A 14,252-nucleotide genomic window follows, 5' to 3' on the forward strand; every position below is an offset into this window, starting at 1 on the left:
CTACGAACCCAGGTGTCTCTCGGCTTAATTGTCTTTAAAAGCTCTTTAATTAACTTTAGATAATTTAGTATAGTTTATCCAAATTATATTAAGAGGACCTTAGCCTACGCGATTAAGTTATTAGCGTATGCTAAGGTATTAAAGAATGCAATCTCGCTCTTTTTAACCCTGTAAGTACTTACGAAGGAGTGTATACTTAATTAAGATCCTCTATTAGCACCGCTCTACGCTTTTAAGAAGTATAGCAATTTAATACCTAACTCTAACCTACCTTAATTAACCTGGCCGACTAATATGATTATAACTGGACTAATTAAATATATAGTGGACGTGGTAGGGGATATGGTAAAGGGTACGATTAACGTCAACTATAAGGCAATTATGGAGGTTCTTATAGAGGTTCACTTCGGAGCAATTATTAGAAGAAGTGCTACGTTTATAAGAAGCTAAATTACTGGTTAACTAGACACCCTCTTAATAGACGAAAGAAGGTATATAATAGGTTTCGCTAGAGCGTATAAAACGTTAGAAACTAAGAGGTTACTATAACCTACTTTTAAAACTTCCTGGTTTAATATAAAGGCGAAGAAGATCTTAAGGGTGAGGTTGACGAGGCTGAATAGCTCCTTATGGATATAGAAATTGAGGACTACTCTCCTAACTAATACTTCACTAAGTATAGTAAGGTAAATGGCATATAAACCGTTGCTATCCTTAATAACTAATCTACGCTCTATTCTATTATAAAGTTAAATATCTTTAATGAGCCAAAGGAAAGTTCCGCGTTCTCCTTTAATAATAGATACTTAACAAATGTCTTCTATGGCATTATGCCAGATACTAGAGCCGCAGGAGTATTTATAGTAGGAGAGCCTTAAGTTCGAGCTCTTTAGTAGCTTAATAGCTCTATTTAAATTGACTAATTAACAGCAGGCTAATATATAATTCGCTTTGGCAAGGGTACTATAATCTCTCTTAGCATAATTAAGGTCTAAACCCCGTTAGGATATATTACTTTCCATATTGTCCCCGCAAATACCCCGTTCCTATTCTACATCCAAAATATAGATAAATTGGGTGTTAAGCTTAATAACCTTAAGAATATGCTTATCTAGGGAGATAATTGGGTGCCCGTTATACGCAAGTGGGGTTACCCTTAGTTGCTCCTTTAATAGCTAGAAAGGAGCGTTGCTTAGAGCCACCTAACTAAGTTAGAGTTACGTTAACTACACCGTTGTTTTAGCCACCTATTTATTCACTAATTGCTTAGGGTCCTTTAGCGAGTAGGTTATAAAGTTGAGGTTAAGGTGATTAAACATCTTATAAAGTACTGCTACTACTACTAAATAAACCAGAAGTTCCCTAGCCGATTTAAGTTTACTCTTAAAGACAACTATAACTTTAACTTCTGTATTATTATAGATGTTATATATCTTAGCGGCAAGCTAGTACTCTAAGTTATTAACTTCTTAACCTTCTTTTAAGCCGCACGCTTTTTAAAAGATATGTTAGCTAGGAACGTATGGGATACTCTTTATTTATACTGGATTAATATCTACCTAGGACCCCCTAATTAAATTATTTATAACGTAGGAAAGAACTTCTTATCTACGGAGTTTTAATAATAGGTAAAGGCAATAATAATTAAGGTTAAGGAAGTCCCCGTTAAGGCATATAATAGTATTAGAAAAGTAGAATAATATTATACGCCATTACGCCGCGTATATAAGATTATTTCTTTAGAACTAGAGGGTGCTAGCAAAGAGCTTATCCTATAGATGGCTATTAAGGCTATTAACGATACCGCTGGCCTAGATGGGCTTATACCTACGTTGCTAGTCTTTAACGCCTACCCTTAAATAACTAATAATTCTTTACTATCTCCCTCTATTGCGCAACGAGCTAAGGCTATTCGCAAGGCAATAAAGGAGGTGCGACGTCTCTACGCTATATACTAGGTTAACGACGCACTAGAAATAAGAAATAGCCTAAATACCTTAACTACGCTTGATCTGCCACTCTAATCGGAGGTACGCGTATGGCGTAAAAAGGGAGGATGGTTAGGCCTATATAAACTTATTATAATTAATAGTTAAACTTGTACTCTTTAGATGCCCTATAGACCCACTTAATTCCACTTAACTGTTGTTAAGCCCTATTATAGGGATAATAGCTCCGAGCCTTTATAGGATGCCCTAAAGGATACCCTAAAGGAGAACTATAATTAACGTGCTTTAGAAGGCAAAGGCGATTCTAATATAATTATAGTAGATATACCGCAACTACGACGCGGTAAAGGTCGCCTAAAGGGATTATAAAATTGCTAACATCTTATTAATTTTAAAGAGTAATTTGTTACCGCTATTAAGAATAGAGATAAACTATTAATAGCCTTTATAACAGCTAAAGAGAAGGCTAACTTCGAACTCGTAAAATAGCTCCGAAAGGAAGGCCGTATTATAACTCTAGGAGCTCCTTTTTAAGCATCTAATAAGTAGGAGATTGACGGTCTTATTGCAAGAGGAGTCTTTAAATTTAAGAAATATAACCCTACTAAGTTTAATAGAGTCCGCATATTTAAGTTAAGAATAGTTAATAAAATTAAAGGCAAAGCTACTAATACCCCATTTAAGAAGTTAAGGCTAGTCATTTAAGGTTATAATAATAACGGTAAGGAAGTAATCCTTATATAATCCCCTATAATTTAACGAGCTAGTTAACGAGTTATTATTACGCTAGCTCCCTCCTTAATAAAGAATAGGATGGCGGTTTACCTATAAGATATTACTTAGGCCTATACCTAATTAGAGATGCGCCTTTAGCGCTTAATACTAGTATACCTTCCAGAGCAAATTTACTACTAATATCCCGAGGATATAATTATGGTTGTACTTAAGCCATTATATGGAATTGCAGAGGTAGGAACTCATTAGTAGGCTACCTACAGCAAGCACCACAAGGAGAAGCTTTTAATAACTACTTCTATATTTAATCCCTGCTTCCTCATTATAACTACGGGAACTCTATTTAGAATCGTCGGCATATAAACAGACGATATAATTATTTTAGGAGATGACTAATTCTTAGCTCTTAAAGAAGATAAGCTAGTAAAGGCAAACCTTATAGCAAAGCTAAAGGAAAGACTTAACTTAGCAATACTATTACTCTTTAATAGATATATCCTCTCCCTAAATAAGGGCTCTATTACTCTACGCTAGAAGGGTTAAGGTAAGAAGATTAACGTTATTAACGTTAATTCTCTAAAGCAAGGATACGTGGAGTAATGTGCTCGCGGAGCTTATATGGCTTCTATCTGTTAACTTAAGGCTTCCTTTAATCTCTCTGTTGCCGCTTAATACTAGGAACTAACTAAGGATAACGTTCTTGCCCTAAATAAGCGTCTTTTTTAGCAAATGAACCATTTTAATAGGGGACTACTCTATGTACCTATTAACCTTCCTACCGCTAAGCTCTTTGTATTCGTTAATAGATTATTTATAAATAATAAAGATTTTAGCTCCTAGCTAGAATATAAGATTATTATCGCGAATAAATCTACCGGAGAGAATAACTTTATGATCTACGGTAACCTTATCTATTAAAGCTTAACTAAAAGTAAGCGCGTTACTTAAAGCGTTTTAGTGTTAGAGATATATAGAATGGTCGGCGGAGTTAATATAGCAATTACAATTAGAACTACCCTTAAGATAATTACAGACCGGCTTAAACTTCCTACTATCTCTATAATTATATGCACCGACTTATATTCCCTCTATAAGTGTTTAGTTAAGCTTAGTACTATAAAGGAGAAGCGTCTTATAATCGATATTATGGCACTTTAGCAGTCCTATAAGCGTTAAGAACTCTTTAAGATCCGATGGATTAATGGCCAAAATAACCTAGTAGATATAATAACAAAGGTAAACCCAAACAAGGTACTAGAGACGTTTGTTAATATAAATACTCTACGTATATAAGTTAAAGGTTGGGTTAAGAGGGAAATTTAGAGAAGTTAAGATCTTATAGAACTTTGACCGCCGGTTAAAGTTATCTAATTAGTTAGATCCTTGCCAAGAGCGCCACGCCTAATTAATTTAGGTGGTGGTGTAGACTTCTGCCAACCAATTAGGATTTTCTATGCCCGGTATGGAAAATCGCCATTAGCTTGCTTACTACTAGCGTCTTAGCGGCCTACCCGTCTTCGCGCTATCTACTAAATTCTACCAACTACCGTATTGTCGTATATCGTCTGGTTTTGTTGTATATTATCTAGTTTTATTATATATTGTCTGGTATTATTATATACTGTCTGTTTGTATATATATATATAGCAACTATAAAAAGAAGAGTTGCTAGTGTTGGGAATAAGGCAAGTTGCCGTCGCATGAAGCATATTGCCGTCACGTGTTGACGTGGCCCTAGCGTGGTAAGGAACCTTAAGTTCCTCACCCCTTTCCTTATTCCTATTAAAAAGAATTAACTAACATTACTGTAACCCTACTCGAGTAGTCGTTATTGGTAAGTCACCCTGTGTTTTTAACAACTACCCTTTACTACCTATTACTGCCCTTTACTGCCTACTACTGCCCTACTACTACCCTACTACTACCCTACTACTACCCTACTACTGCTATATTACTACCTTACTACTATAGAATTTATATAGTTACCTTATAGTAATATAAAACTGCCTTTATATAATAATCGCGTAATATAGATTTATATAATTAATTATATAACGTATATTAATAATAGCTATTTATATTATTATTATTATCGTTATCTTCTTTCTTAAGTAATAGTACTATTACTACTACTACTATTACTACTACTACTGCTACTACTACTGTGTCTTCTACTCCTACTTTTACTTCTTTTACTCCTATTCCTACTACTACTACTACCGCTACTGCCACTACTACTACCACTACTATTACTACTACTGCCGCTACTGCCGCTATATCCGCGCCTAGCCGCTATTTCTCGCCCTTACCGCTACCGTTTTAGGCTAAGGTGCCTATGTATAGGACTTTAGTCCTAGCAGATAAGTATACTAGTAAGTATTAGTACTATAAAAGAATTTAAGAATTTAAGAAGATACTAATATATAAATAGCTGCTGTAGCTATTGCTGCCGCCAGACCCCTTCCTACTTCTACTACTACCGCTACTACTATTTCCGCTCCCGCTGCCGCCGCTACTCCCACTGCCCCTACTACTACTACTTCCCCCCTAGCTAGCTTTACGGCCGTAAATTAGCCCACTACCCTTTCGCCCTAAAATCCCTTACCTACTATACTCGCTGCTACTACTAAAGCCGTCGCCGCTAATATAGCTATAATGCGGGCGCTATATTCCCTACTGTGTATTTAGGGTATATTTCTACAGTAGGCTTTTAGCCTAAGTAGAGCTTCTAGGGTTTACTAGGGGGTCCGCTTAGAGGCTAAGCCCCTAAATATAGAGGCCGCCCTAGTATAAAGCTGGGGTATAATAGCCCTATAGGCTTATACGTCGTATATATAGGGCGGTGGCCTATTTATAGAGTATGTGCTAGTTACTATTTAGCTGCGCGGTAGCTATACTAACTGTTATTATAATAGTAAAGGGGCGCGCTACTCCTTCTAAGTCCGTAAGTTAGTAATATAAGCTATAAAAAGTATAACTAATAGAGATAATAGCGTCTATTACCGCCTCCGCCTTCCCTACTATAGCCCGCTCCTACTCCTACTCCTACTCCCACGCCTATATACCTCCCGCTGCTACTACCGCCACTAATAATAATGATAATAATAATAATAATAATAATAATAATAAGGAGGAGGAAGAGGCCCCGCCTACCTATATTTACCTCTATTTTAGGCGGCGTAGGTAGGTTACAGGGCTGCTCTATTATTTGGTGGCTGTGCTTAAGAAGGAGTTATTAGAGGATAAGGATAAAGAATAGGGGAGGGGGGGTAAAGGGGGGGTAAAGGGGAAAAGAGGGGTTTACTAGGCCCTATGGGGTATTTATAAAAGTTTTGCTAGCCCTATAGGGCAGTTATAGAAGTAGTTATATAATAAAATAATATACCTTATTACGAAAGTAAAACCTTTAGATAGATACTACAGCGGGCTTTTAGCCTTTTAAACTTAGTCTGCCCTATTACTACCCTACTATTGCCCTACTACTGCTCTACTATTATTACCGCTGCTATACTATTCCCCCGCGTCTTAGCCCATAACGGCTAGTAATACCTCTAGATATATAATATTAGCAGTTACACTATCCCCGTTCTTTAGTAGTAATAGCAAAAGCCCATATATATCCGTTACTTTTAATAATATAATATATAGCTGCCTATATATAAAGACTGGTATACGTAAATTAACCCTAATAAAGTTAAAAGACTACCCTTACGACTTATTTATGGTTATAGTAAAGTATAGCCAAATTAGAAACTGCCTTCTACTAATAATAAACGGTAGTTCTCCCTCTATAGAGGTAAGCTTAATATAAGAGATTAGCTGTAGCTGCTTATAAAAGCTGCCGCTAAGTATCTAAGCTTTAATATAGCGCTAGCCTAGGCGCGTAATAACTATATGGGTGCTATTATAGAGCCCTTTCTTAGGGTAGAGGTTCCGTAAAAGGATAATAGGCGCGCCTACCTTTAGGGAAAGCTTTAATAAAGGTAGGCTATTAGGGTTAAATGTTTATAAAAGCTCTGCTAGCGGCAGTTCTATATAATCTTCTTCTCTATTTTACTCTATAGAGTTTATAAAATAAAAGGTGCTTAGGGAGCCGTAGAGCCGTATAAGGATAGCCTCGTTAATTTTGGCCATAGTATTATTATAAATAGTTAGGATAGTGTAATCGCGGAAGGTATTTAGGTTATAGTATACAGAGGGTATATATACTTATAAAAGGATTCCTAGAACTAAAACTGGGCTATACTAGGTAGAATACTAACCCTACTAGCTAGGGATATATTATAGGATAAGCTTCGCACCTAAGCGGCAAACTACTAGTTTATCTCGCCCTAGTAAACACATATATTTAACTATAGGAAGAGGATATAGAAGGTAGGCTAGAGGAATGACCGCTATAGGTAAGTACCTATAATAGCTACGCGGTTCCCCCGCGGGATAATAGGTAGTATTTAAGTAAAGTTACCACCTAAAATAGTAGGGAGCCCGCTAAAGGTAGAGCCGTTAAAACGGACGTCCGTAAGCATACGGTGTATAGCTTTAAAGTAGTAGTAGTGCTATATTGGCACCTTATCCTAAATAAGCAGAGAGGTACGGTATAGAAGCTTAGCCAGATTTAAGTTTTTAGAGATATTACAAGTAGACTCTTTATATAGATTAATAGGTATCTAAAAATAGAAGTGGGCCGTACGGCTGCCGGGTAGTAGGAGGGCTATAATACTAGAAGAAGCTATGTAAAGAATAATCTTACCATATAAGCGGTAGTAGTAGTAGAGGTAGTAATAGAGAAATGTTTTACTAGTGCCTATAGGGCCTTAGAGAAAGAAGCGGGCTATTTACGGATTGGTATCTATAGCGGCAACAATAGTATTAAAGCACGCTACTTAGTCCGTATTTAGCTATTAGCATAGCTTAGTAAACTAGCGTTCTTCCTTTAGAGGGTTGTATTGCTATAGCTTAGCTATAAGAAGTAGGTTACTTCTCTCTATAATAATACCCTACTAATACTGGAACTAGGGTAGGCTATAGTCCGCAAGCGTCTTTTGGTAATTGGTAAGTATCTAATAGATAAGGTATAGGCTGTAATTAAAATAGGCGTTATTGTTCTAGCTAACTATAGGAGGAATATTAGGTTAGCGGGCTAAAAAGTGAGGTAGATTATTATAAATAGACTATTTAAAGCGGTCCTATAAGGTAACTAGCTCTGTAATAGGGTTATAAAGTAAAGTAGTTATAAATAAGGAGTGTAGCTAGGCGCTAATAGTAAAAACGGCGGCCTTTATAAAGTAATTAATTTACTTATAATTATCCTCTAGGAGCCTTAGGGCTACGTAGGCAGTCTAAAAGGTTAGATATACTATACTAGTAATAGTACGGAGGTCCTTAAAGGAGGTAGGGCTAGAAACGGATGTTAGTAGTAGCTATAAGTAGAACCTCTCCCCTATAATAGGGCTGCAGTAATATATATGGCCTATTGCGGTACTTTACTAGTAAGGACGCTATTCCCGCTACTTTATATAAAAGACGTACCGCTTAGGAAAGTCTTAATATAGGCAGTTACGGCCATCCTTATACTCCGTATTATACTTAAAGAAGGCCGTTAAGGTAGAGTAGGAGAGCTTAAGGCGCTACTAGATCTCCTATATAGACTAGTTTAGCTAAAAGTATATAGGCTACTTGCCTAGAAGGTGCACCGTAAGCTAGATTATAGGGGGGAACTCCTTATAAATAGGAAACTCAAATAGCTGCTAGATAGCCTTAGAGGGGCTAATATAACGGCCCTATAAATACTGGCTTACCTTATTACCGTCCATAAGCCATAAAGTAGTGCGGTCGCTCCCCTTATATATATATACTTATAGATATACTTAACGGACCGCATAGAGGCGTAGATCTTAACATTTATATAGGTATAATACTTTATAGTTAGATATAGGGAGTACGGAATAATCTAGCGGTTATTTATTTTAAATATAGCTCCCTTTAATAAGCGGATAGACTACAACCATAGATTATTATGACGGCGGTATTCTGGATAGCTATCCTTATATATAACGGTAGTAGGGTTAAAAGGCTTAGGGTACTGCTTTAAGTAGGTTAGTAGAAGGCCTAGCCCTGGCGTAATTATATAAGGAGCTCGCGGATTCTAGGAGCCGTAAGGGCCGTAAACTATTATTAACTTTACAATCTTAGTAAGACGGCTAGTAGGATTATCCTTTAGCTACGGAAGCTTAGCGGATATAAAACAGTTAATAATGGCTAGGTTTAGCAGCCTGTTGCGGTTATATAGATATAGGAAGAGTAGTAAGTATAGATAGGGTAGGCCCTATTTTTAGTACTTAATAGTCTAAACAGAGCCGCGGTACTGGCTAAAGATCTACTTCCGTTTTAGGTTATGTAGAAGGTAGATAACTTTTATACAAAAGACGCGTATAACTAGATTGGGCCTATTTATAGCGGTTTAGCTAGGTAATAGCTTATGGGTAATTTCGTCCTACTTAGGGTTAGTAATAAATGTAATAAATATACTAAAACGGCCGTATTTATAGATAATAGCTATTAAATCCTAATAGCACTGGCCGATAAAGCGAGCTCCGCTAAGGAAGCTTAATAAAAGGACTATACGGCGGCCTAATAATCTAGGGTTTAGATTGGCGCGGGTAAGAGCGTTTATAACGCCGTTATATAGCTTTATATAGAGGGTAGTTTGGTTAAAGTAAACCCAGTTAAGCTTATTCTAATTAGATAGCGCCTATATATCTATAATATACTACTAAAATAGCCAGTAGTAGGTAAAAGGGATTAACCTAGAGTTAATACGGACGTATAGATAGAACTAAAAGTAGGCCCGCTAGGTTAAACGGTCTTATTAGCGGGCTTAATTAGAGTTGCGTAGCTAGAGACCCTAGTATTAGCCAGTATTACTATAAGGGAAGAGTAGTATATAGTGGAGCGGCATATATGCGGTATGCGTTAAGTTAATATAGCAGTATCGCGGCTGCTAATTAGGTGTATAATACTCCGTAGGTATAATATCGCGGAAGGTAGTATTACTATACTTATTTAGTATAATAATGGCTACCTTATTACTTATTAGGAGGTTTTTACGGCGGCGATTAGCACTAGCCTCTAAGATAAGCCGTATCTATAGGTTTAAGATAATCTGTAATAGGGTTGTTATAGGCTAAGCCTAAAGCCGTTTCCTTATAGTTTAATAAAGGGCGATAAAAGGGTTCCGTACCTTAGATAGTATAGTAGTAAGGCACTATAAAATAGCTGTATTTAGCTAGGTATTAGGATAGGCCTATAGCCGGATATCTATAGTATAACTAGGGTTGTAAAAGTATAGCTGCATATACCGCGAAGTAATATTAGTAGGAGGCTCTAATGGGCCCTATAGATAGTAGAGCTTACCATATATCTAGAAGCAATTTAGGCCGCCGTGGGCTATACTATGGTTAGTAACGGTATAGTTTACGGACGTAAAAGCTAATACTACATTATATACGCGAAGCCGCTCCCTAAACTACCTAGTAGAAATAGTACGGGACTCTAAAAGATCGCGTAGATATTCTAGCGGAGGCTGGAATAGAGGGAGGGTTATATTACTATGCTTATAGTAGGCTTTAAAGCGTAGATTACTGGGCTATAATATACTAATACGTTTATTAATCTAATGTAGGGCGGTATAAAAGTTATAGATAATGTCTATAGGACTAATATCTAGCTACTCTATAATATGGCGGATAGTAGTAGTAGGGCTATAATCTAGCTGCTCCGCGATAGGGTGGACCGTAGTAGGTCGCGGCTAAATTAATATAGGGGGCCGCGGCTAGATTAATATAGGGGGTTATAGCTAAATTAATACGAGCGGTATAAGAAAAGGGGCTATAGCGGAAGCAGCAGCAGAAGTAGTAGCGGCTATAGTTTGGGCTATAGGCTGCGGAAGGTCCGCTAAAGGTCATTAAAACCGCCTATTTCTTTTCTCCTATATATATAGAGTTAGAAAGATAGTAAGTTAAAAAAGAGTAAATAAAGAATTAACCCTATAAAAGTTATATGTCTTATACGGAGCTTTATAACGGTTTATTATAAACTTAGTAGAAGAGCGATACTGGTTGTAAGTAGTATAAAATATACGATTGGAAGGTATTTAGGTAGTAGGTAGGGAGTAGTAACTAGGGCGGTAGTAGTATAGAAGATATTTAAGCAGTAAGGGGTAGGAAAGAGGCTGTAAAGAGCTTTTATAGAGCTTTGTATAGAGCTTATAGAGCTTACAGAGCCTGCAGAGCCTATAGAGCCTGTAGAGCTCTGTGTAGAGCTCCGTGCACTCCCCGCGAAATTCTTTCCATAGAGCTCTAAACTTTATATTAGTATAGTATTACTTAGGTTTAAGGTATATAGATAAAAGCAGTGCTATTTTAAAGCGCTTTATAAGCTCTATAAATCCATATAAATAGCAGGTCTATTTATATAGTATTAGGGGGTGCATCGCAAGTATAAGTATTAGTCGAATTGATGGGGTAGTATATAAGGGCACGTCCCTATATCAGGTGACCAGACAAATTTTTAACCAATTAGACACTTAGGTTTAACCCAAACTTAGTACAACGTAGAAGATAGAAGAAGAAGAAGAAGAAGAAGAAGAAGAAGTGATTGTACAGCTAGTTGCTGCCATCGTCTCCCAAAATCCATATCAAACGTGCCAACCCGCCGTGTCAGAATTAAGCGAGAGGTGCTGACTAAGCTCTGGACACATTGCGAGGACGAAGTCCGCATGCAATCTATATAGACATCAACCGCATCAACTGCATCACGAATCAATCAATATTCATCGTCTGCGTCATCTCTATCATCAATAAGACCCTCAAGATAGCTCCGCTGTGACCCCATGACCTTGTAATTCCAACACGCCGAAGCCAGTGAAACCATAAAGGTAAAGGGCCAAACCGTTCTACGAGACATCCTTCTTGAATACCTTGCCAGCTGTGTAGGTCCTAGTCGAGTTACGTTACTCTTACTCTTTCAACCTGCCCTCTAACCATTGCGTCAGTGCTATCGCAAACAAACAAGTCCCATCTCCGAGCTCAGCAACGACCTCAAAAGTCCACGTTCCCGTCCGCAGAAACATACCCGGAATGAAGTAGTCGGTTAGGATATCGTTGCGGCCGCTGCTCATCAAATGCTCCACGTACGCGCCCGTGGCATTGCGGATCGAGAGGTGAGCCACGTCGGAAAATGCTGTGGTGCGGAAGGGCACAGTGTAGCTCTTTTCGTCCTCATGCTTACCATTCGATAGGATGGCGGAGCTGGTTATGGTGAGGGTTGCGGTGGTGAGGAGCTTGTCAAGATGGGCCGGGTCCTTCCTCTTGGATGGAGGGATCTCGCCCCGGAGGAGCTGGAAGAAAATTTGGTCGCTGGTAACGAGTCTATTAGTTGTAGCCTACTTATTTCGATTATGATCAAGCTTAGTTTGGAGAGAAAAGGAAGACGTTGTTGACTTACACGGGGATGGTCGATGGAGCAATTTCGAAAAATTCAATCTCAAAAAGTTGCGAGGCCTTGGGTACCGGGCCGTAAGTAGCATTATTGTGGCCGGGAACCTTGAGCGCGCCCTCTGGTTCGGTCATGACTTCGACCTGGGCTACGGGCTTCTGGTGGGTGATTGAGTTGAGGGGGATCGCGGCAGCGAAGACAGTCGGGATGGCGCAAAGAGTAAGTGTTTGTACGAGAACTGACTTCATTGACAGTTGGCCAAATATCCGGTCTGTGCGATGTGAGTTGATAGCTATGAGCTGAGGCGCGAACAATTTTTTAGATGTGAAAGTTGATGGCTTTGGAAGGAGTGAATAAAGTTACCACGTACTTTAGGTGCCTAGCAGGCACGTTTTGCACTAGCCTTGTTGGGACAAGAAGCTAGGGGATGGTTATTTGGTTCCTAACACTAAGGATGATTTGGGGGCGCTTACTCAAAAGCGTTACGTCGGTCTAGTTCAGCCCATACGCCTGATTGTACAAGGGGGGTACACGAACGGGGCAGACGCCTACCCTGTTACTGTCTGTGCAAAATAGGGAGGTAATGCATTTATTAAAGCTATATATATATTTACTACTTTATATAGCCTCTATTGGTATTAATTATAGCTATATAGTAATTATATACCTTATTTAGATATATTTTAAAGTTTTATATACTTAGTTTCTTCAATTTTTTTTTAATATAACGTTATACCTCTATATTAGTTTTAGGAAATTATTTACCTATTAAATTTCTTAGTAGCCGCTATATATTTTTAATAGGGGTTTAAATTTGTGAGGTGATAAGCTCCGCACCACTCAGCCACACAAACCTACAAAAGGTAAACGAGTGACTGGCTTGATGCCAGACACGGCTGTGCGGAACAATACATATAGGCGAGGTGACTTCGTCACCTGACAAAATTAGGTAAATTAGTAGGCTAACTTATTTCTTTATACGCCGTTACTATTATATAAAGCTTTTATAGCTTTAGCAGTATATAAAAGCTTTATTAAGATATTCTAGTATATTTAATAGCAAAATACCTCTATTACGCATGGATAGCGATAGGGTAGGCGTCTGCCCTATCTATATACCCCCCTTATATAGCCCTAAGATTGCAGTAAATGGCACTAGCTTTATTAACGTCTTATATAGTATAAACCCTTACTTAGATCTCTATTTAAAGACTTTAGGACTCCGCTACACTATATCTTAAGTTACTTAATATAGCCATCGAGAACGCACTGCTTTTTGGGGCTGGAAATATCCTAATTTCTAACTTACTGTCCCGCTTAGTAGTTATAAGGAGGGTATATAGACGGGGCAGACGCCTACCCTATTGCTATCTATACATAATAGAGGTATTTTACTATTAAATATACTAAAATATCTTAATAAAGCTTTTATATACTGCTAAAGCTATAAAAGCTTTATATAATAGCAATGGCGTATAAAAGAATAAGTTGGCCTACTAATTTACCTAATTTAAAACCCTATTAAAAATATATAGCGGCTGCTAAGAAATTTAGTAGGTAAATAATTTCCTAAAACTAATATAGAGGTATAATATTATATTAAAAAGAAATGGGAGAAACTAATCATACAGAACTTTAAAATATATTTAGATAAGGTATATAATCGCTATCTAGCTATAATTAACGCCAACGGAGGCCATATAAAGTGGTAAATGTATATACAGCTTTAATAAATGCATTACCTCCCTATTTTGCACAGACAGTAACAGGGTGGGCGTCTGCCCCGTTCGTGTACCCCCCTTGTACATGGCCACAAATTGTTTCAGGTTTACCATACTGGGGACGAAGGCGCGCGATAAATACACTTCTTGTGCCACTTACACCTTGTCTATTTACGTACACTAGACGGCAGAGGTCGTTGTTAGCTACTACGTATTAGGTATCGTCGGCGCTAAAGATAGTATTAATAGTACAAACAGAAGAGATTCCGTATCTTATTGGCAGCTAAACAATTAACAAGTCTGTAACTTTTACGTAGCGTATAAGCCAGGCGCAACGGGCAATTATAAGAGC

General features: G+C 37.8%; 1 protein-coding gene across 1 annotated transcript; it reads right to left on the minus strand.

The window, feature by feature from the left end:
* Window positions 1–11,700: 11,700 nt before the first annotated feature.
* On the minus strand, window positions 11,701–12,427 carry K441DRAFT_541959 (uncharacterized protein; the record flags this gene model as incomplete). The annotated part of the gene is made up of 2 exons (XM_067642673.1): window positions 11,701–12,100; window positions 12,189–12,427. The coding sequence occupies 2 exons, from the start codon at window positions 12,425–12,427 to the stop codon at window positions 11,701–11,703; spliced, it is 639 nt and encodes a 212-aa protein (XP_067508289.1).
* Window positions 12,428–14,252: the final 1,825 nt, after the last annotated feature.

Source organism: Cenococcum geophilum (genome assembly GCF_001692895.1).
Source record: "Cenococcum geophilum 1.58 unplaced genomic scaffold K441scaffold_6, whole genome shotgun sequence".
In the NCBI taxonomy this organism is placed as follows: Eukaryota; Fungi; Ascomycota; class Dothideomycetes; order Gloniales; family Gloniaceae; genus Cenococcum; species Cenococcum geophilum.